This window comes from Camelina sativa, chromosome 5, assembly GCF_030686135.1.
Source record: "Camelina sativa cultivar CO46 ecotype springtype chromosome 5, ASM3068613v1".
Lineage (NCBI taxonomy): Eukaryota > Viridiplantae > Streptophyta > Magnoliopsida > Brassicales > Brassicaceae > Camelina > Camelina sativa.
The window spans coordinates 17184417-17206544 of record NC_141884.1 but is presented as its reverse complement, the minus strand read 5'-3'; the positions used below and the strand labels follow the sequence as shown (position 1 = coordinate 17206544).

At 39.3% G+C, this 22128-nt stretch overlaps 2 protein-coding genes and 1 long non-coding RNA gene across 3 annotated transcripts; 2 read left to right on the top strand and 1 right to left on the bottom strand.

Annotated features, from left to right (window-relative positions):
- Positions 1–6293: 6293 nt before the first annotated feature.
- Positions 6294–6659, top strand: LOC147943861 (uncharacterized protein At4g02000-like). The gene has a single exon (XM_087512396.1). It carries the CDS (start codon positions 6294–6296, stop codon positions 6657–6659), a length of 366 nt encoding a protein of 121 aa, XP_087368522.1.
- A 1174-nt stretch (positions 6660–7833) lies between these two features.
- On the top strand, positions 7834–8841 carry LOC147943860 (uncharacterized). Its single transcript, XM_087512395.1, has 2 exons — positions 7834–8290; positions 8399–8841. The coding sequence occupies exons 1-2, from the start codon at positions 7834–7836 to the stop codon at positions 8839–8841; spliced, it is 900 nt and encodes a 299-aa protein (XP_087368521.1).
- An 8121-nt stretch (positions 8842–16962) lies between these two features.
- Positions 16963–17724, bottom strand: LOC147943859 (uncharacterized). The gene is made up of 4 exons (XR_015598023.1): positions 17548–17724; positions 17328–17391; positions 17183–17230; positions 16963–17094 (listed from the first exon to the last, which is right to left on the bottom strand). It is a non-coding gene; the product is annotated as an uncharacterized LOC147943859 (long non-coding RNA).
- Between the last annotated feature and the right edge of the window lie 4404 nt (positions 17725–22128).

Genomic DNA, 22128 nt, shown 5'->3' with positions numbered 1-22128 from the left:
ATAACCTCAGGCAACTCCAGCCTATATGCTACCGGTCCCACCCGCTCAATCACTCTGAGTGGACCCATAAACCTTGGACTAAACTTAGTCTCTGACAATGACCTATTCGGACCCCGCAACATAGCCATCTTGAGGTACCCTCTGTCTCCTACCTGAAACTCAAGATCTCTCCTCCTCCTATCAGCATAACTCCTCTGCCTATCCTAAGTCTCTTTTATGTTCAGCTTGAGAGCCTGAATCTTTTCGGAGGTCTCCTGAACAAAAATAGAACCAAACATGCTCCTCTCCCCCACTTTTGTCCAGCATAACGGTGTACAACATGACCTCCCATACAAAGCCTCATAAGGAGCCATCTTAATACTCGCCTGATAGCTATTGTTGTAATCAAACTATACTAGGTTCAGGTGATCTGCCCAATGGCCACCCCAATCCAACACACACATCCTCAGCAAATCATCCAGCATTTGGATGGTCCTCTCTAACTGTTCATCTATCTGGGGATGATAACCTGTACTCATATGCACCTTAGTGCCCATCTGTGCCTGAAATGCCTTCCAGAACACTGAAGTGAACTTAGAATCCCTATCAGACACAATGCTCGCTAGCACCCCATATAACTTGACTATCTTCTTCACATACTTCTTAGCCAAGACCGCTGCTCCATCAGTCTTCTTAATGGTCAGAAAATGTGCTGACTTAGTCAACCAGTCCACAATGACCCAGATAACATCAAAAGTCCGAGACACAGGCAATCCTACCACAAAATCCATCGTGATCATATCCACTTCCACTCAGAAATGGGTAGACTCTTCAGTAACCCGCCAGGAACCTGATGCTCAGCCTTCACTAGCTGACACACATCGCACCTAGCTGACACACATCACATCTTGCAACCCAACTAGCTACATCCTTCTTCATCCCGACCTAGTGATAGTACCTCTTGAGATCACGGTACAACTTAGTCGCTCCTGGATGAATAGAAAACTTGCTCGCATGAGCCTCTCCCAGGATCTTCTGCCTCAACTCCTCATCCTTGGGCACACAAATCCGACCATGCACCAAGATAGTACCATTATCTGAGACCTGATACTCTGAATCCACGTCCTTTGAGGCATTCACCAGCCCCAAATACTTCTCCTGAGCCAACCGCATCCTACTCAGAAGATCTGCTCTATCAACTGCCTCCAAACCCAACGGTTCCTGTGAAACGACACACAACCTCAAAGCACTAATCTCTCCCACCAGAGACTCCATCTCCTGCTCCTGAGCCAAAGCTACCCTCTTCCGACTCAGAGCATCTGCAACCAAGTTAGCCTTACCAGGGTGATAAGCTATCTCCAAATCATAATCTGCCACAAGCTCCATCCACCGCCTCTGTCTCAAATTGAGCTCAGGCTGAGTGAATATATACTTCATGCTCTTATGATCTGTAAACACCTACACCTTTGCACCATAAAGATAAAATCTCCAAATCGTTAGGGCAAAAACTACAGCAACCATCTCCAAATCATGAGCAGGATATTTGCCCTCATGCTTCCATAACTGCCGCGAAGCATAGGCAATCACCTTCCCATGCAGCAACAGCACACACCCCAAACCAACTCTAGATGCATCAGTCTAAACCACATAGGGTTCTCCCTGCTCAGGCAATGCCAAAACTGGCATAGTAGTCAACATCTCCTTAAGACTTGCAAAGCCCTCCTCACACTCCTTTGACCAAACAAAAAGAACATCCTTCCATGTCAACTTAGTCATAGGGTGTGCCCTACTTGCAAAACCCTGTACAAACCTCCTGTAGTAACCTACCAAACCAAGGAAACTCCTGATCTATGTGGCATTCTACGGTCTAGGCCAATCCATGAAAGCCTGAATCTTCTCCGGATCTACATAAACCCCCTCTTCAGAAACAATGTGACCCAGAAAACCCATCTCACGCTGCCAAAAACTGCACTTGCTCAACTTAGCAAACAACTTATGCTCCCGCAGCTTCTCCAGAATGGCCCTCAAATGCACTGCATGCTCCTCGGGACTCTTAGAATATACCAGGATGTCATCGATGAAAATGATGACAGACACGTCTAGAAACTCCTGAAACACACTGTTCATCAATCTCACCACAAACTCATAATGCCCATACCTCGTTCTAAAAACCGTCTTCCTCACATCTGCCTCATCTGTCGGTATCTGATGATAATCTGACGCCAGATCTACCTTGGAAAACCAAGTAGCACCCCACAACTGATCCAACAACTCATCGATCCTGGGAAGACGGTACTTGTTCTTCACAGTGACCCAGTTCAAACCCAGATAATCAATACATATCCGAAAACTACCATCCTTCTTCTTCACAAATAACACCGGCGCTCTCCACGGTGATACACTAGGACAGATGAATCCCTTACTCAACAAATCCTCTAACTGCTTCTTCAACTCTGCCATCTCTGCTGGAGCCATTCTGTAAGGAGCCTTGGATAACGGCGTCGTCCCCGGTTCTAGTTCAATAGTTAAAAGATTATACCGAGATGGTGGTAATCCCTGCAATGACTTAAACACATCCTAAAACTCCTCAGAACCCTGAATACCGCTAACCGTAGACTTCCCTACTGACTCTGGCATTGATATAGTAACCAAATAAGCCTCACGGCCCTTCTCGATCATCTTCCCAACCTGAATAGCTGTGATCACGAGACTCCCTGAAGTCGGTATAATACCCTGAAACCCCAACTTCCCTCCTGGATGCTCTAACTCAACTCTACCCCGATGGCAATCCAAATGCACCATATGCCGATGCAACCAATCCATCCCGAGAATAACATCATACAACTCCACTGGACTGATTAGCAAATCCGCTGGCTACGACTCTCATGCGATCTGAATATTTAACTCCTCTAACCCGTCCAATAACTCTCAGGAACTTGCCTCCCGCAACTCTAACAACTCCTGTACGTTCTCCGGGATCCCCTCTGATTCCCGCGCTCTCTACACACTCCGGAGTAATGAAGCTATGAGATGCTTCAGAATCAAACATAACGTGGGACTTAAACCCGCCCAACAACAAGGTCCCTACACAAACCTCATGTGTTGAGAACCTAACACTTTATCACAGGAAAAACATAAAATCTGAACCTACTGAAATTCATAAAGTTTAAGTACCATAAATTATACATGTGATCGCCCCGGCACTGGTTCCACCAGTCTCTGCAGTCGTGTACACCTGTGGCGCCTGCTCAATCCATGCCATATGCTGCCCTCCCGGCTGCACCTGCTGCAACGCTGCCACCGCCACTGGCTGCAACTTGGAACATAAGGGGCTGATGTGCCCTGGCTCCCTACAATGATAGCATACACGAGCCGCTGCCGTTGGAGCACTCCTCTTAGTACAGCTAGCAACCTTGTGATCCTTGCTCCCACACCCAAAGCAACTCGCACCACTCGTCCTCTGCATAGCCTCCCACTTCCTCTTGGTTCCCTGCGCAAGCTTGCCGCCCCTGCTTGAACCTTCATGATTCTGAGCCTTACTAGGCTGAACTGCTGGACTAACCGCCACTGTATGTGCCTGGATGTCCTCCTCGATCTTTGAAGCAGTCTTAACCAGCTATGCACGCGTAGCATAGCTCTGCCCTCTACAATAAACCCTCAAATCATCACGTAGGGCCCTCAAAAACCTCCTGATCTGAGCCTCCTCAGACTCCATAGCCCGACTCCCATAAGATAGAAGTTGACTGAACTCCAAGTCCAGCTCCCGCACTGACCGCGTTCCCTGAGATAACTGAAGAAACTGCACCTCCAACCGGTCCATTGCCTCTCTCGAAAGTACTTGTAGTTGAACTCCCCCACGAAGTCAGCCTAAGTCATCTCCCTCTGCACTCTCCTAGCAGCCATTGATCTTCACCACACTTGAGCATCACCAATCAAGTGGTGGACCCCTATGTCCACCCAAAACTCCTCAGGACATCTCAGAGTCTGGAAGCTATGTTCCACACTCTTCCTCCACGCATCTGCAGCAGTAGGATCTGTACCACCCGAAAACCACACATTCTCGATGCTCTTCATCTCCTTGAGCATGAACAAATAACGTCCATGTGCTCCTTCATCCGCAGCCACTGGCTGCCGCTCCTCCGCCACCACTGGTGGAACTACCTGAGCCTGAGCCGGTACCACTGCTGGCAACCGCTCCAACAACTGTATTAGCAAAGCCGCAAAATCCACACCAGGGACTCCACCCGCTGGGACTCCCAAACTCGGGACCCTAGCATCACTGGCCACTGGAGCATCAACACCGCCTCCTCTGGCCACACTCATGGAATCCTCCTGGACACCCTACGACTCGCCAACACCCTCAGCTGTCACACACTTCCGCAGTCTCACTCACTGTTGGGCCTCTGCCCCCTACCACGACCACGTCTGTGTCCATGACCACGTCCGCGTCCACGACCAGCAATATCACCATCTCTAGCCATCTGCACTACCATGAACAGAAGACTAAGCAAACAATTTATATTATAGCACAAAAACATAAACTCACCGTGGAATCAAATAGTAGTCTCGAAGAGGATGTTCTAGAACTCCATGCCACACACAATTGACTAGCTCACATAATAAATCAAAGCATGAAAATCCCAAACATCTACAACACAAAGCCTAGTGAACCCAAACCTAGAACCGTAAGGGCTCTGATACCAAACTGAAAAGACCCGACCCGTTTTTTTTTCTTAAATAAATAATAATAATAATAATAATAATGATAATAATAATAATAATAATAATTATAATTATAATTATAATCATAAATAATAATAATAATCATAATAATAATAATAATAATAATAATAATAATAATAATAATAATAATAATAATAATAATAATAATAATAATAATAATAATAATAATAATCATAATCTAAGCTAGTGGTCCCATACCTACTAGCCCTAACCACACACACAACCAACAGAGGAAATAAAAATATCAATAAATAACCAATAACCAATATCATATAACAATATTAATTCCAAAACCATAAACTAATATTCCAAACAACATGAATCATAGAACCAACAACCTAAATCACATTCTAATGACTCAACTCTAGCAACCTAGCAAGCCAGATAACATCCAGTTGAGTCCCTAGAACATCCTCCTCTTCATTGCCTTGATTCTACAATCACACTTTGCCTTTACATGCACCACAAACACAAATTGCAATGCATGAGTATTTTATAAACACTCAGTAAAGCAATCCTCCCATCTACTGGGCTATACACATAAGCAATAGAGACATCTCTAAGCAATCAAACAACAATCAACAATCAACAATAACAAACCAGGACTCTGCATCGACTGACACCAAGCAAGCATCGACCGACACCAAAAGGGGTTGCATCGACCGACACCAAAAGGGGTTGCATCGACCGACACCAAAAGGGGTTGCATCGACCGACGCAAGATTGCATATCGACCGATACAAGCTACACTTGCATCAACCGACGCATGCTCGACATAGCACGAAAACCTTAGGTTTTACGCGCCATCCTCGCATTTGCATCGACGGATGCACATGTCGAGCATCGCTATTCCCCGAAGCTTCTTGCCGGATCTTCGTTCCTACAACCACAAAACTCGATCCCAAGCCACAAGAAAGCTTCCTAACGTCCCAAATAACAATCTAACAAGACACACAACACATAACAAGCAGATTAGAGAAATCTCCAGCTTAGAAAAGCCATGGTCATGCATTTACCTTTGCCAAGAAGTTTCTGAACCTTAAACAAGAAAGACACGCTCCTAGGAAGCTCCTACAACGACCTCAACTACAGATCTCAATAGGAAACGCCTCTAATCACCAGAAATCACCAAGAACACTCAAGAACATTTAGGGAACTTTTTCTCTCTTTTGTTTTCTCGGCTAAACACGACTAATGAGACAAAAAATCAAGTTAAGGGTTTTCCTAACCCAAAACGCAGGGTTTAACTTAACTCGTCCGCAGAAAACCAACCTTGCATCGACCGATGCAATCCCTAACCCGGGATTTCGGTTCGCGTATGTTACACCCAGAACTCGACACTTCAGATCTGATTGCTGAGAATTCTCTTACTATTATGGGGGAGACTGACAAATCCCTCTGTCCAAAGGCTATACGCTCTGTTTCCTTTCCTCACTAACAGGTTTCATCTTACTCTAAGAGAAAAAGCTACAGGTTCGGACTTGGGTAGAGGCTGCTTCCAATTCAAATTTGAACAAGAGGAAGACCTGCAAAAAGTTCTTGACAACAGACCATATCAATTTGCCCAATGGATGGTCATTCTCCAGAAGTGGGAACCGGTGATCTCTGACACCTTCCCGTCTCTAATCCCGTTCTGGATAGAAGTCCAAGGCCTACCAAAACATTTATGGCAGAGAGAAATGCTGCAAACCATTGGAGACGAGTTAGGAGAAGTTATGAAGATCGATATAACAAGTGCGAGTGTTAAAATTAAAGTCCTGGTTAACGGCCTCCAACCTTTAATCAAAAAGACTGTGGTTGAATTTGCGGATGGCAATGAAGCTCTGGTCCACCTGGAGTACAAAAATCTGAAAACTCACTGCACTCACTGCCAAAGACTAACCCACAATGAGAGAACGTGCCCGGGTCTCCAAGGAAAAGAGCCGGAACCCCTTTAACTCAGCCACTCCCGGCTGCCAACCCTACAAAAGTACAAAGAAACTATTATACACCGGAAGACAACTTCAGAGCTCCCTCACAATCAAGATCGCTCGACAACCCAGTAGCGAGCTTTGGTAACAGAACTAACAGAGGAAGAACTAATCACCTCTCGTCCTCCCAAACCAGAACACTTGTGTCACAGAGCTACCACTCGGGAAGTAAGAGGAAATATATCGAAAAAGAGCCTATAGAAAGCAGTGGCCACAGGTCAAGATCTTATGAGCCAAGGGCTTATACACATAGAAGATCCCCCCAAGGTCAGCAGATCTTCACAGAAGAGAAACCTCAAGAAAAGCCACCCGCTTCTCCCACGGATCTCAATCCCACTCCCTTCAATGGCGAGAGAAGTAAACCCCAAGAGAATTAAACTGGTCTGAGTCATCTGAAACCCCCAGAACCAGAAGACCCCCTTTAGAGCGAATCCCAATCCAGGATGCACCGTCACCTGGCCCCACCGCTATACCTACATTTGAGGAGGTTATGGGAGAACTTAGATAAGTTACCATCCAATACACTACCTGTGCGGACCCGACTAAATGTCTGGCAAGGAAGCATAGAGTCATTCAGGGGGAGAACAAAGGGATGATGATAGAAACCGCATAAGGAATCATTGCGGCAGCTACGCAAGCAAGCACTCCTCCCCTGATACAACTACCTGAACCTCGGGGTACCCTAGAGCTGTCTCCAGACCTTCCCCCACATCCTGTTGATATCAATACACAAGCAACCTCAACAAGAAAGAAAAGAGGTTGCCTCTCTCTGAACAAAACTGCAAATAGAAGCCCTTTAAACCTAAGGGGAGCAAAACCTAGCAAAAGAAACAAGGCTCCAATCCAAAGTTCCCCCAAAAGACGTCATACCTCTGGAAGATTGAGCCAGTCAAGAGTCCCAACTGCATCATCAAACACCATTGCTCAAGTGGAAGCAGGTGATCTCTCCAGACACGGGGCTGGACCTTCATCCTCTCGAGATCCACCCCAGGCTACCATCATTCCGGCTATTGTGAAGCCCACACGGGATTTTCACAAAGGCCCATCCTTAAAAATAGCAAGATGGAATTGTTGTGGGCTGGGGAACCCCACAACAATCCGGCATTTAAAGGAGATAAACCGACAGGTCTCTCCAGATATTATGTTCCTCATGGAAACAAAAAACCCAGATAACACTGTTCTCACAACCACGCAGCCTTTAGGATTCACTAAGATGCAACTTGTTTCACCCCACAGCATAAGAGGGGGATGTTTAGCTCTGCTATGGCAAGAACATATTGAGATCCAAGTGCTATCCGCTACCCAAAACTTCATAGACACTCGAGTTAGGGCTGAAGGACGAAGCTTCTTTGCAACCTTTATCTATGCAGAACCTAATAAAACAAAGAGAAAAGGTATTTGGGATCAGATCTCAGCCATAGGACAAACCAGATCAGAAGCATGGTTCTTAACAGGAGAATTTAATGATATTGTTGACTCATTTGCGAAGTCTGGAGGACCAGTACGCCCTGAAGGTTCTTTCATCGATCTCAGAACCTTCATGTCGGAATGTGATCTCTTTGACTTACGTCACTCAGGCAACTTTCTATCGTGGAGGGGTAAGAGACACGACCACCTGGTTTTCTGCCAACTGGACCAAGCAATGTCCAACAGTGAATGAGCAACTTATTACCCATCTGGTAGAAGCGACTACTTGCGCTTCGAAGGCTCTGATCACAGACCACTCATCACCTACTTCGACCTTAAAAGGAAAAAAGGCAAAGGACTATTTCGCTATGATAGGAGATTGAGATCAAATGAGGGAGTCTCCAAGTTGGTTGAGGATAATTGGGATCCTCCGACGAATGAAGAGGTAGACCAGAAAATAAGTAGAGTCAGACGAGCCTCAATTGCTTGGTCCATAGAAAAGCACACCAATAGCCAACAGAGAATAAACGAGTGTAAGGCAAAATTGGACCTAACCATGAATGGTGCATATACGACTCAAGAGATACTTACCAAGATTACAGAGGATCTAGCTAAGGCCTATGGTGAGGAAGAGGAATTCTGGAAACAAAGAAGCCGCCAACTCTGGCTCACCCTGGGGGATAGAAACTCAGGTTATTTCCACGCTATTACCAAAAGGGAGAAGAACTGTCAACAAATTTGATATTCTAGAAGATGACATGGGACAAGCACATTATGAAGAAAACAAAGTCCTCAAAGTCATCTTGGAATACTATCAAACCTTGTTCACTTCCGATGGTGGCGACGGTTGCATGGTCTGTATTCTCAGAAGCTCTACATCCATGTATATCCGATGAGACAAATGAAAAGCTTATTGCCATACCTTCCAAAGCTGAAATCAAACAGACATGTTTTTCCAGACATCCTGATAAAGCCCCAGGGCCAGATGGATTCTCAGCAAGTTTCTTCCAATCAAACTGGACCACAGTTGAAACCCAAATTACACAGGAGATGCAAAGCTTCTTCACTTCTGGGATCCTACCAAAAAAGATAAATGAGACTCATGTCAGAATCATACCAAAGATATAGAGCCTTAAAACTATGAAGGACTATAGGCCAATTGCCCTTTGCTCGGTCTACTACAAAATCATAGCAAAGATACTTACTAAGAGACTCCAGCCAGTTCTCCCAAACCTGATCTGAAAACCAGTCAGCTTTCGTGCCAAAGAGAGCAATTGCAGACAATGTACTAATCACACATGAAATGCTGCACTGCCTACATACGTCAAAATCAAAAAAGAAAGTGTTAATGTCAGTCAAAACTGATATGACAAAGGCATACGACCGTGTGGAATTGGGATTCATCAGGATGGTAATGGAAAGAATGGGATTCCACTCCCTATGGATAAATTGGATTATGCAGTGTATCACCACCGTAACCTATTCTTACCTCCTGAATGAAGCAGCGAAGGGATCAGTAGTTCCTCAACGTGGCATCAGACAAGGTGACCATATCTCACCTTTCATCTTCATACTCTGCAGTGAGGTCCTCTCAAGACTATGCCTTAAAGCGTAATATGATGGTAAACTGACTAGTATCAAAGTGGGAAAAGAAAGCCCTAGAATCAACCACCTTCTGTTTGTGGACGACACCATGTTCTTCTGACACTGAGGAATGTGCTACCCTCCTTGACATTCTGCACAAATATGAAATCGCATCGGGACAAAGGATTAACCCACATAAATCAACAATCACCTTTTCTGCAAAAATTGATGTTGCTGTTAGAGCAAGAGTGAAAAGCCAACTGGGAATCCAAAAAGAGGGAGGGCTGGAAAAGTACCTGGGACTACCTGAACTCTTTGGAAGGAAAAAGAGGGATCTCTTCACCAGTATAGTGGACAAAATACGACAAAAAGCTTGCAGCTGGTCCTCACGTTTCCTATCGTCTGCTGGAAAGCTAGTCATGTTCAAATCGGTGCTTGCTGCGATGCCAACATACACCATGTCATGTTTCAAGATCCCAAATTCCCTCTGCAAGCGGATATAATCCGTTCTAACAAGATTCTGGTGGGACAAGAGTGCGGCAAAAAAGAGTATGTCGTGGATATCTTGGAAGAATCTGACTAAATCAAAAGACAACGGGGGACTTGGGTTCAGAGATATCCATTGCTTCAGTGATGCTCTTCTGGCCAAAGTAAATATGCGGATTTTAACTAACCCCTCATGCCTGCTTGCACGAACTCTGGTGGGCAAATATTGCCACAACACGTCCTTTCTAGAATGCCAACCACCAAGCTCCACCTCCAATGGCTGGCGAGGGATCTGTATTGGCAGAGACCTCATTAAGCAACACTTAGGCAAGGTGATATGTACTGGAAACAAAACCTCCCTTTGGTATGAACCTTTGATCTCTCCAGTCACCCCTATAGGACCACTGTCGGAAGGATCCCAACATCTCCTTGTGTCCAATCTTCTCCTCCCCCCAGGGGAATGGGATCTTCCTCTAATACGACAACTTCTTCCGATGTATAAACAGGAGATTTTACAGCTCCGACCCAGTAAACTAGGCGCCCCTGATTCATATGTTTGGCTCCCAACGAAGACTGGAGAATACTCGGTTAAGTAAGGCTATCACACGAGGTTAGGTGCAGAATCAAACCATAACCTGCAAACACAACTAAATGAGGGCTTCAATTGGAAAAGAGAGATTTGGGACCTAAAAACGTCACCCAAAACTAAGTTTTTCCTATGGAAAGCTATGAGTGGAGCCTTACCTCTAGGATCAGAGTTGATACACCGAAACATCAATCCGACGGCACAATGTTCCTTTTTGTGGAGAGGAGGAAACAGCTCTATACCTTTTTCTCAAATGCTCGTTTGCCAAACAGATCTGGGAATTTTCCTCTTTCAAGAACCCACCTGATCCAAACCGTCTACCCTCCTTCCGAGCACTTGTGGAACTCACCAAAAGCCTCACTTGCCTTCCCCCTAATGGACTCAGCCAAGGACCTCTTTTACCCTGGATCGTGTGGTCAATCTGGATCGCCAGAAACAAAAGAATCTTCACGGAGTACATCTCCAACCAATCGAAGTCCAATCGCAAGCCATTTCTGCGGCGCGAGAATGGAATTAGCACAACTGAGCACCCCCAAGCCCCAAACAATGAAGATCCAACCCCCTGCTCGTAGATCTAACATAGATATGATCATTTGCAATACTGACGCTGCCTGGAATGGCGATCAACACACTGCAGGGTTGGGATGATTTATCTCTGCCGATAGAAGATACTCCTCCCAAGGATCTGTATACGCTCCACACACACGATCTCCATTGGTTGCAGAAGCTTCGGCCATCCTACATGCTATCCAAGCCGCACTGGATCTAGGCTTTTCTAGTCTCCACATCGCTTCTGATGCTAAGCAAGTAATAGAAGCCATAAACTCGGAGTCTCCTTCCAAGGAACTCCACAGGATGCATCACGACATCCTCTCTCTATCTTAAAATTTTCAGAAAATCTGTTTCTATTTCGTTTCTCGGACCCTTAATAGAGAAGCTGATGCGATTGCAAAGCTCGTTCTAAACCGTAGTACTGTAAACCCGGTTTAGTTTAATAAAAATCACCTTTTGAACAAAAAAAAAAATTGGCCAATCTAGCCGGTTTAGATTATCGGACTTGGAAGTTTCCGTGTTTTTTTGTAGTTTACAATTTTTTCATATCTACCATTCTCTCCCTATATTTTAGTTATTTACATTATCCTCCCCACTATTTTTTTATGATTCACATAACAGAACACCCATGTGGATTCTCATCACTAAACAACTCAGATGCATGCATGTGACCATAAGGATCTGCGTAACCTTGGTGGTTCATATATGGTGGCAGTGGTGCTTCTTGTCCATACCCTTGACCGTAACCTTGGTTTGCATATGATTCGTGTACGTATCCTTGGTTTGTATACGGTTCTTGTACATACGATTGAGACGATTGGCCTTGCACCATCTAATGCTGTTGTTGACCATATACTTGTCCTGGTGGGTAGTAATAGGCTGTGGAGGATAACTGTAACCGTTATACTCCGATTTCTTCACATCCACCATAGCACCACCGTCTCCTCTGATGGCAACTTCTTTGTTCTTTTCAACGCCACCGTCGACTTTCTTTTCTCCGACATCTTTAATAATCTCTTTCTTTTCACCAGCAGCTTTGTCCTTCTTCTCACCACCAGCTAGAGCTGCCACAGGTGGTGATCCGTCGTCTTTTTTCGCTGAAATAAATTTGACGGTGTGTTTAAGATTCTCGTTAAGATAAGGAGTGAGCTGTTTCACGTTAATAATCCCCTTAACTATAACCAAATCCGTGGCGCTATCAATGGAGACTGAATTCACCCCTTTAAATAAAAAAATTCAAAGATAAATTATTTAAATAAAAAATAAGTAAATTAATAGAATAATTAAGCTAAGAGATTAGGCTAACCCCTTTTTAGTGGACCATATAATATTTTTTCTTGAATTTTGTTAAAGTCAATTTTTTAGATCCACAATTATGATAATCCATGAATTCACCTTCTTTCTGTTAATTTAAAAGAAAAATATTTATTATGTACAAACATTAAATTTTTGAAAAAGGCACAAACATTATATTATTATTCAAGAAAAATAGAATTAAAATTTAAATCTATTTGTAAAAATAAAGAAATCCAAGATTTTAGAATACTACCATAATTGTTTTATGAATAGATACCACCATAATTTTTCTGCAACTATAATCATTACAAAAAACATTAGCAACAATATTATTTTAGAAAATTAAAGATTCGAGTTAGCAAAAATTAATATCTGAATTTCATTATATTCAATTTTGTAGATCAACAACTATGATCAATGATCATCCATGAATTCAACTGAAACAAAAAAAAAATTATGTATTAGGTTACATATAAATAGAAGTCTAATTTAAATATATTTGTAAAGAAATTATAATAGGCTACTTCACCGATTTGATTTTTTTGCTTGCTTCATCAACTCGTTCGTCCAATCTTTTGTTTTTGATATACAACAAAACACCAATTGTCTGTGACAGGTAAACCTAAAACACAATCAAACAATACAAAATCAATAAAACTTTTGATAAGATTCAATATAATAATTAAAAATTATAGTAGCATGAAATTTAATTCAAGCAAAGCATATTAATAGTACATCAACATGAAAAAAATAATCAAAATCATACAATAGTAAAGCTTATTCATTAGAACCAAAATAATACAAAAAAAAAAATATTCTCAAAACTATATGTTTCGCTTAATGAATCCGACTTCTACTGTTTTGGCTGAGCTTCTATATATATATCTTATAAGGAAAATTGTCATAATTATCTTTACCATTTTAATATTTTTAAAAATATAAATTTTCTTTAAATGAATATTCGTAATATATTCTAATATTTATCTTCCATTTTTTAAAGAGAGATATTGCATAAATATATTAGATTTTCGATTTTGTAAAATAAATTTTGTTTTTAATTTATTTTTCGTTTTTTTTTTAAAGAAAACTTACAAAAATGATAAAAATGTCCAGAATTGATTTTTATTAATGGCAAAAGAGTAGTCTCAGGTCAAAGGATGAATGTGGTGCGTTTCTGCAACCTAAATAGTCAAAAAAGCTTGTCCGAAATATTTTAAAGGGCAATTTTCATTAAGAGCAAGGGAAGTCATTTTTTGTGAGATTGCTTGTGAGCTCTTTCGACTACTCCTATAATAGATTAGATAATTAGTTTGGTGGTTTAGAGTATTAGTTAGGAGTGGAGACTTCAGTTTAAGTTTTGGTTCGGTTTGTTCGTTTTGGTAAAACTCTAACCAAAGTTGACCAAAGTTAGTTTGGTTTGGTTTGTGTTCAGGTCGGATTATCTTCGGTTCGATTTAGTTTGATTTGATTTTAGTTTGGTTCTGTTTTAATTTGGTTTACGAATCAATTAATGTAACAAAATAAATTTGATTATGGTTTTTTTTTTTTTGACAACAAAATGATCAGCTTATATTAGCCAATTGGTAGGAAAATTGTTTACAAACAAAACAGGATGCGGAGATATACGCGCTTGGCATGCCAAAGAATTTGCACTTACATTTGCACTTCTTGAAACTAGAGATAAAGAGAAAGAAGAAAACTCCTCCTTGTCTACCTTGATATCCTCGAGATAAGTCTTAAAAGCCGGCCAGTCTTGAGGTAATAACACCATCTTCACCAAGTCTGAACAATCTGAGTAAAAACGCCACCTCCCTATAGTCATGTCCAATCATGCAACGCATAGCCCAAACAAAATCTTTGACTTCAGCATGTAGTGGGGAAAGACTTTGACGGAAATTGGCAGCTCCCATGGACATCAACATTTCATTAGGGGATGAACACACCCATCCTGCACCCGCGAAAGCGTCACCTGCTTTCCATGATCCATCAACGAAACACCGATAACCTGAAAAAAGAGTAGGAAGGTGGCTTGTAGACCCCCATACTTGAGGACTAGAAGCGTTAGGTAGAGGGAAAGATCCCTCAACCTCATCTTCAGCTTGTGCTTGCAACCATGAAGACGCCTCACCGACCGCTAACTTTACAACCTCCTCCGGCTTCTCCATTTGATTCTCAAAAACTTGAGCATTTCTTGCTTTCCATATATACCACATGAGCCAAGGAAAAGAAAACACCTGAGCCCCCGGATTGGAAGAACCCAAAAAATGATCCACATTGGCATACACATAATCCGTTGGAAAGGAAACTGATCCGATAGACACATGAGCTAATGCCCATGTCTGCCGAGCTGGTGGACTCCGGAAGATGGCATGATTAACGGATTCCTCATCTGCCCCACATCGTGCACAAACCGAATCACATGCAATCCCCCATCGCCGCAAATTTGCCGAGACCGAGATGCATCCTGACAAAACCTGCCACATGAAATGCTTAATCTTTGGGGGACATGGCACCCCCCCCCCCCAAAACCCCGCCAGGAGGGGAGTAATATCTGGCCCATACCGAGGAACCTGAGAAGCCCTTATTTTCACAGCCCGTTCCGTAGCATATCCTGATTTTACTGTATACTTCCCAGATATTGTAAAATGCCAGCCTAGTGTATCCTCCAACTGAGAACTATCCAATGGCAAAGCCCCTATCAAGGCAACATCTTCCGAATCAAAATGTTCATGGAGCACATCCAGACGCCATGAATTTGTTTGGCGATCGATTAAGTGAGAGATTTTTAAAGAAGGGTCCTTAAAAGGCCCCTTACTCAAAGCTGGTCTTAAGGATTGAGCTGGTATCCATGGATCATTCCATATAGAAATGGACTCTCCGGAGCCAACTCGTATAATCAGTCATTTATTTACCAAAGATCTAGCTGAGACAATACTCCGCCACCCATAAGATGGAGAGTAAGATCGTATCAGTTCCATAGGATTCGAATTTCGATAATACCTTCCCTTGAAAACCCGAGCAAACAGAGAATCAGGGGCCTCAATCAGCCGCCATAACTGTTTCGCCAACAAAGCTGAGTTAAAGTCATCGACATTCCGAAACTCCAGCCCACCTAATTGTTTACTACCACATAACTTCTCCCAAGCTAACCAATGCAAACCCCGAGACTGACCCGAACTCCACCAAAAATTTGCCACAACACTAATAAGTTTGGATGTGACAGTTTTTGGCAGACGAAAGCACGACATGACAAATGTTGGTACCGCAGTGGCAACGAACTTTATCATAACCTCTTTGCCCCCTTTTGAAAGCTGTTTCACCGTCCACCCATTTGATTATGGTTTTATAATAGTTAATTAATCAAATAAGTTAGAAAAAATTAAAAAATTAAAATTCATATCTAATATAAATATTAAATCTATATTTTATATTTAGTTAATTTTATTAGAAAAATTAAAATAATGTAAAATGGAAACCAAATGCAAGTGGTAAAGATAAGATCATATGTTTGTAATTTTAATAATACTAGATTCAGACCCGCACGTATGTGCGGGATTAATTTCAAAAACTAAGTTTGCTATTAGATTTATAATATATTACATATATGTGGAGTTATGTTTGTAGACATTATTTTTTTAGGAATGTTAACATTCATATAACCGAACTCATACCAGGTAAGTACTCGATTTGTTTATAATTTGGTTTAGACTAAAAAAGTGATCAGTTTGTCTTTTATTATACGTAAAGATAATTACATTCAAAAAACAATAAGAAATAGACGGTACATCTATTTCAGGACAGAAAATAAACAAAAGTAGTATATCCCGTCCCATATATGATTTTTCATCTCATAACTGTGGTTATAATAATAATCTACACATTTCAAATTATATATTTTAGCTTATCAGATAAGGAAATAAGTAAGTGTTTTGGATCACATATGTGTGGGTATGTGGGTTTTATTTGTAGATATATTTAGTTGTGTAAGATCTATAACATAAAATTATATTAGTTTGCTCTAAAAGTGTGAGAATGAAATAATAATCCTTTGACCATTGAATTTATTAGAATCGTAGCAGTAATGATATTAATCTACAAAAACTATTTTTAACTGTTTAAAATTATTATTTTTTCCACTTATAAACTAAAATCGGCAAAAGTTTCAACATTGTATATATTTTGAATTAATATTTTGGAAATCGATAATATTTTAATTTTTTGAGATACTGATGAATCTAGAATCCAAAATTTATATAAAGGATATAATATTTTATAAAATAGGAAATTGTGGTTAAATTATATACTACAAATATAGTAACTGTTTTCATAATTGGAAAAAAAAATATAATTAAAAATTCATTTTTTTTGTTTTAATCTATTAATTATAATCAGAATTAATTAGTACTTTTGTTAAACTTTTTTTTTTGAAATAAAAAATAAATGATGATTTTTATGGAACATATTAAATTAGATGGCCTTTGACCTTTGACCCTGCATAAACACAACCAAATTATTAGCTAATTTTAAAACCATTTAAAATTAACAACAATTAGAATCATAATGTTTGTGTATTACATACCTATGAGTTTGATTCCCAAGTCCAAAATATCGAACCAATGTTTGTCATCTACAAAAACAAAGCACACAAATTAATTATACACAAAACCACCTTCAAACTCAATACTAACTACAAAATTACACCATTTTTTAACAAAAATAATTACAGCTCGATGAGTTGCTTTGAGGATCCATGTTCTATGAACAACTCTTCCTGCTCTTCTTAATATCCTGATAATATTTTTTGATGATTTAATAAAGGGAAATCAATTTATAAACTCTTCTAATCAAAGGGTGTGTCATCCTAAATGAAGATCAAACTTAACATAATATAAAATCCACAGTCAACAAACTAAGTAATATTCAAAAGTAAATAGATCAAAGTACCATAATTTTTAAGAGATACTAACACACAAGGTGGAGAAACAATTGTATCCCTGCTCCATTCGAACGTTGATCCATTCGAACACTGAAATCAAGAATAATAATAAAATTCAAAATTAGATTCTACATCAGTTAGCAAATAGAACAAAAAAATATATGTGCTATCGAAATTGAACACTAAAAAAGGATAATCTAGGATTTAAACACAAATACTTCATTATATATATAAGAAAATGGTATGACATAAGTTAAATATCTGTTTGTGATTTTTTATTTATTGTTAAGATATTTTTTTCCCAAAACATTGTATAAATTTCCTAATTGTTCGTCATATTTAGTAGATCTGCTATTTAACTAAACATTAAATATTCCATAATTTTTTTTAAAATAATTTATTTTTATCTATAAGCTGAATATATTTTTGAAATACTTTTTTATTGATCATTTTGAAATCAATAGAAAAGAACATATTCCGGTTATAAATATTTTTCATTGGTTATTGTCATCTTGTTTGTAATTATTGTTTTAATTCATAAAAGTAATTTTAGTTTTTTTGAACAAATCTAATTAAGTAACGTTATTTATTTTCATTTTGGATAATCCAAAATTTTTTTCTTTAATTAACCACATTATTTATGTTAACAAATTAATCTGGACTATTTCTTACTCAATTAAATAGTTATCATTATATTAAAATTAAATAGTTGTTTCCAGAAATATTTCAAAATATATTAAAAATTAAATATATTTACATATATGTAATTTCGGATTTAAGAGTCCAATTTTTATGGCAACAAATTTAAATTCTTTCCGTAAATAATAGGTAATTATTATTATTTTTAATTTAATTTCCATAAACATTAGATAATTATTAACTTGTTGATTGGATATTTCTATAAACAGATTGACGTCTATTCAATTTCCATAAACAGATTGATGTCTATTAAATATCAATATGTTTGGATACATGATTTATAAATATCTTTATTCTGTTTTCAATGGCATTTGATGTAATAATCTCTTAATCTATGTCTACTTATTAAAAATGCTTCCCTTTTAATAGTATAGATTATTAATTAATTTAAGAAATATATTGGGTTACTGGTTCAAACCAAACCGAACCGAATCATTTGGATTGAGAAGAAACATAACCGGAATACTTGGAGTGTAGGATTGGGTTTGGTTTGGGTCAGTTTGAGTTTGGTTGGTTCAGTTTGGTTTGGTTCGGTTCGGTTTAAATGTCCATCCCTAGTATTAGTATAATACTTATCAGGTTACCTTTTCCTAGTAAGATTATTCCCTAGAATCCAAAATACTTTTCTTCAACAATTTCTTTCACATAAGTGAAAGAGAAAAAAAAATATTAAAAAAAAATTCAACGCTTTCTCAAATCGAGGATCCTAGACGTAACCAACGCTCTCTTAACCACTTCACTAGGACAATAAATCAATTAATTTGTCTTACTGTATTTTTTTTCTTAACCAATCATTAAATTAAATTAAAGAGAACTCCAAGATTGGTTGCCCAAACAGGAGGATAAGAGTTTACAAAAAAAAAATTCAGAAATTAAAGATCTCAAAGAACGAGAAAGACAATCTGCCCTTATATTAGACTCACGTGGAATCTTAGAAAGGGAGAAGGAAGAGAAAGATAATCTGAGCAGAGAGAAATCATCCAACAGATTTGAAAAACTGGGTCAATCATCATCCGGTTACCGTATTGTATATACCTATATAAACTCGCATGGTTAGATCAGCCGGTAAATGATACTTGGCGTTTGTAAACGACTATTAAGTTACGGTTTCGAATCTAACAAAAATTTAAAGATTAAGTATTTTTTTCAACCTAAAAAATGAGGTATTTGACGTCCAAATAAAAAATAAATAAAATATTTTTTGTTTTTTTCGCTAAAATTAAAGCTCCGATTAGTGAAGGCTTTTAAGTCTTTAAAAACATTTAAAAGTCTTAAAAGTATTTTATTTGCCAATCAGGCTTTTATAACTTTCTATTTTTTAAGTTTCAAAAGCCACTTTAGTTTTTTTTCTTCTTTATTTCTTTTTCTTTTTTAAAGCTTCAAAATGATAATGTCAAACCAACAATATTTTTTAAAAAATTCTTCCTCCATCATAATTAAAAATTCGATATAAATTTATATATGTTTTTGCAAAAACCATTTTTTATAGATTAGATATCAGCATTTTTTGTCTTTTCTTTTGACATCCACATCTCTTCACAAATTTATTATTTTTATCATCACCTGTGTATTTTCTTAAAATTTTGTTATTAATAAAATTACAGTCACAAAGATGATAGTTTATTTTTTTGTAAGGTAGATAAGGAGCAATGTGGAGCTATCTTGGATATCCTAAATAATTATGAGGCTGCTTTGGGGCAGCAAATCAATTTTGCAAAATCCTCAATTCAGTTTGGTCATACAGTGGATGAGGCGGTCAGGACAAAGATGCAGGGGGTTCTTGGGATTACAAACGTGGGTCGTATGGGCTAATACCTTGGGTTACCAAAGAGTCTTGGTGTTTATATAACGAAGGTCTTCTATTTTGTTCGAGATAGACTGCAAAGTCAGAGAAATGGTTGGACGGCAAAGTTGCTTTCCAAAGGGGGGAAGGAGGTGATGATTAACTCAGTTGCAATAGCTGTACCGATGTTTATGATGTCTTGTTTTCGGTAACCGAAAATGGTCACCACTAAACTATCTAGTGCAATAACAAATTTTTGGTGGAGTGCTAATGGTTAGTCCGGAGGTATGCATTGGCTGGCTTGAGATAAATTATGTTGTAGTAAGCAGATGGGCGGTCTGGAGTTCAGGAACGTTGATGCATTTTATTCGATCGTATTGGCTAAACAATTATGGCGACTAATTGAAGCTCCGAACTCACTGTTTGTCAGGGTTTTCGAGGGTATAAATTATCGCAATTCAAACCCAATGGAACCTATTCGGTCAAACTCTCCATCGTATGGCTGGCGGAGTATTGTGTCTGCTAGATCTTTGGTAATCCATTTCTATATGGACTGATCCCTCGAATCTAGCTCAATCCCTGAGACCAGATTTTAGTAGGGGTCCATTTAAGGACCCTGCTATACAAATCTCTCATTTAATTGATCATCAACCTAATTCATGGCGTATGGATATGCTCCAAGAGCATTTTGGCTTTTTCTTGGCTTATGTGGTATATTTGGAAAGCAAGGAATGAACGTGTTTTCGACAATATGGCTGAGCGGTCGAACGTGATTGTGCAGGTAGCGGAAGATGAGGCGCTAGCATGGCAGAAGGCTCAGGTGGAGGGTGAGGATGAGAATCTCCCATCAACGCCTTTAGGGTCCAACCCTCCAAGGAGGATGGGAGGAGCTCCCGGCCCCTTCCCATGAGCTACTTAGGTCATCAGTGTTTAGTCGATGGCTCATGGCGAGCGGGTGATAAGTTTGCAGGCGCAGGTTGGTATTGTACTTCTTTTGAGGATCCTTTGTCAATTATGGGATCCTCCAATTTCCGGTGTAGCCTCTCCCCCTTACATGCTGAAATAGAAGCTTTCATTTGGGCTATGCGGTGCATGATCGGACACGATTTTTGGAATGTGGCTTTCTTTACAGACTGTTCAGACTTGGTGATGATGGTATCTTTTCCTCTAGACTGGCCGGTATTCTCAACATACCTCGACGCTATCAAGATCAACATGGAGGAGTTTTCTTCTTTCTCTTTATCTTTTGTTTTTCGAAATGATAATGTAAATGCGGATTTCTTGGTACGCCACCCGTGTACATCTTCACATAATATTTTATTTGTAAACAATTTTTCATACAATTAGCTCGTTTGAGCTAATTTTTTATTGTCAAAAAAAAAATTACAATCACAACTTTTAAAGTTTTTTTTTAACAATTAGATTTTAACAGTTAAAGTATCTACACTCTACATCCAAATTATAGACAACCATATTTTTACAGTCAAAATCTTTACAGTCACAAATAACAATCATTACCAATCAGAGCCTAAATCACTTGTTATAATTCTTTAAATTTGTTCTTACGAAATTTTTCTTGCAAATCTTCAAAAAAATCCTATAAAACCTTTAATAAATTGTTTAGAGAAATTAAAATGAGAAACCGTTGAGTTGGAAAATGTTCAAAAGGCGGAAGACGTAAAAAATGCTCAAGAAACAAAGTTCAATATACGTCCAAATGACCATTTTACTCCCCAAGTATTTGTAATTGACACTTTTATTCCCCAACTTATACGTGAACACATTAATCCCTTAATTTATATTTGATTTAACAATATTAGACGAGAAAACAATCAACGTTAATTAATTAACGGAGACGTTAAGAAGTCGACAAAAACCTAATGAACTCATAAACCTAGGGTTCTTAAGCGATTAAAGAACTGAGATAAGAGAGATTGAGATCGATTTCATATATCTTAAAGAGAAAATCATGACTACAAAAAGGCGTAAACTTCAAATTCGAAGAGAACCACAAGCCCAAATCGTAGCCGAAGTTGCAGGGAAGAGAGTTGAAGCCGACATTGTAGACGAGAGAGTAGAGGCCGAAGTTGAAGACGACATAGTAGAA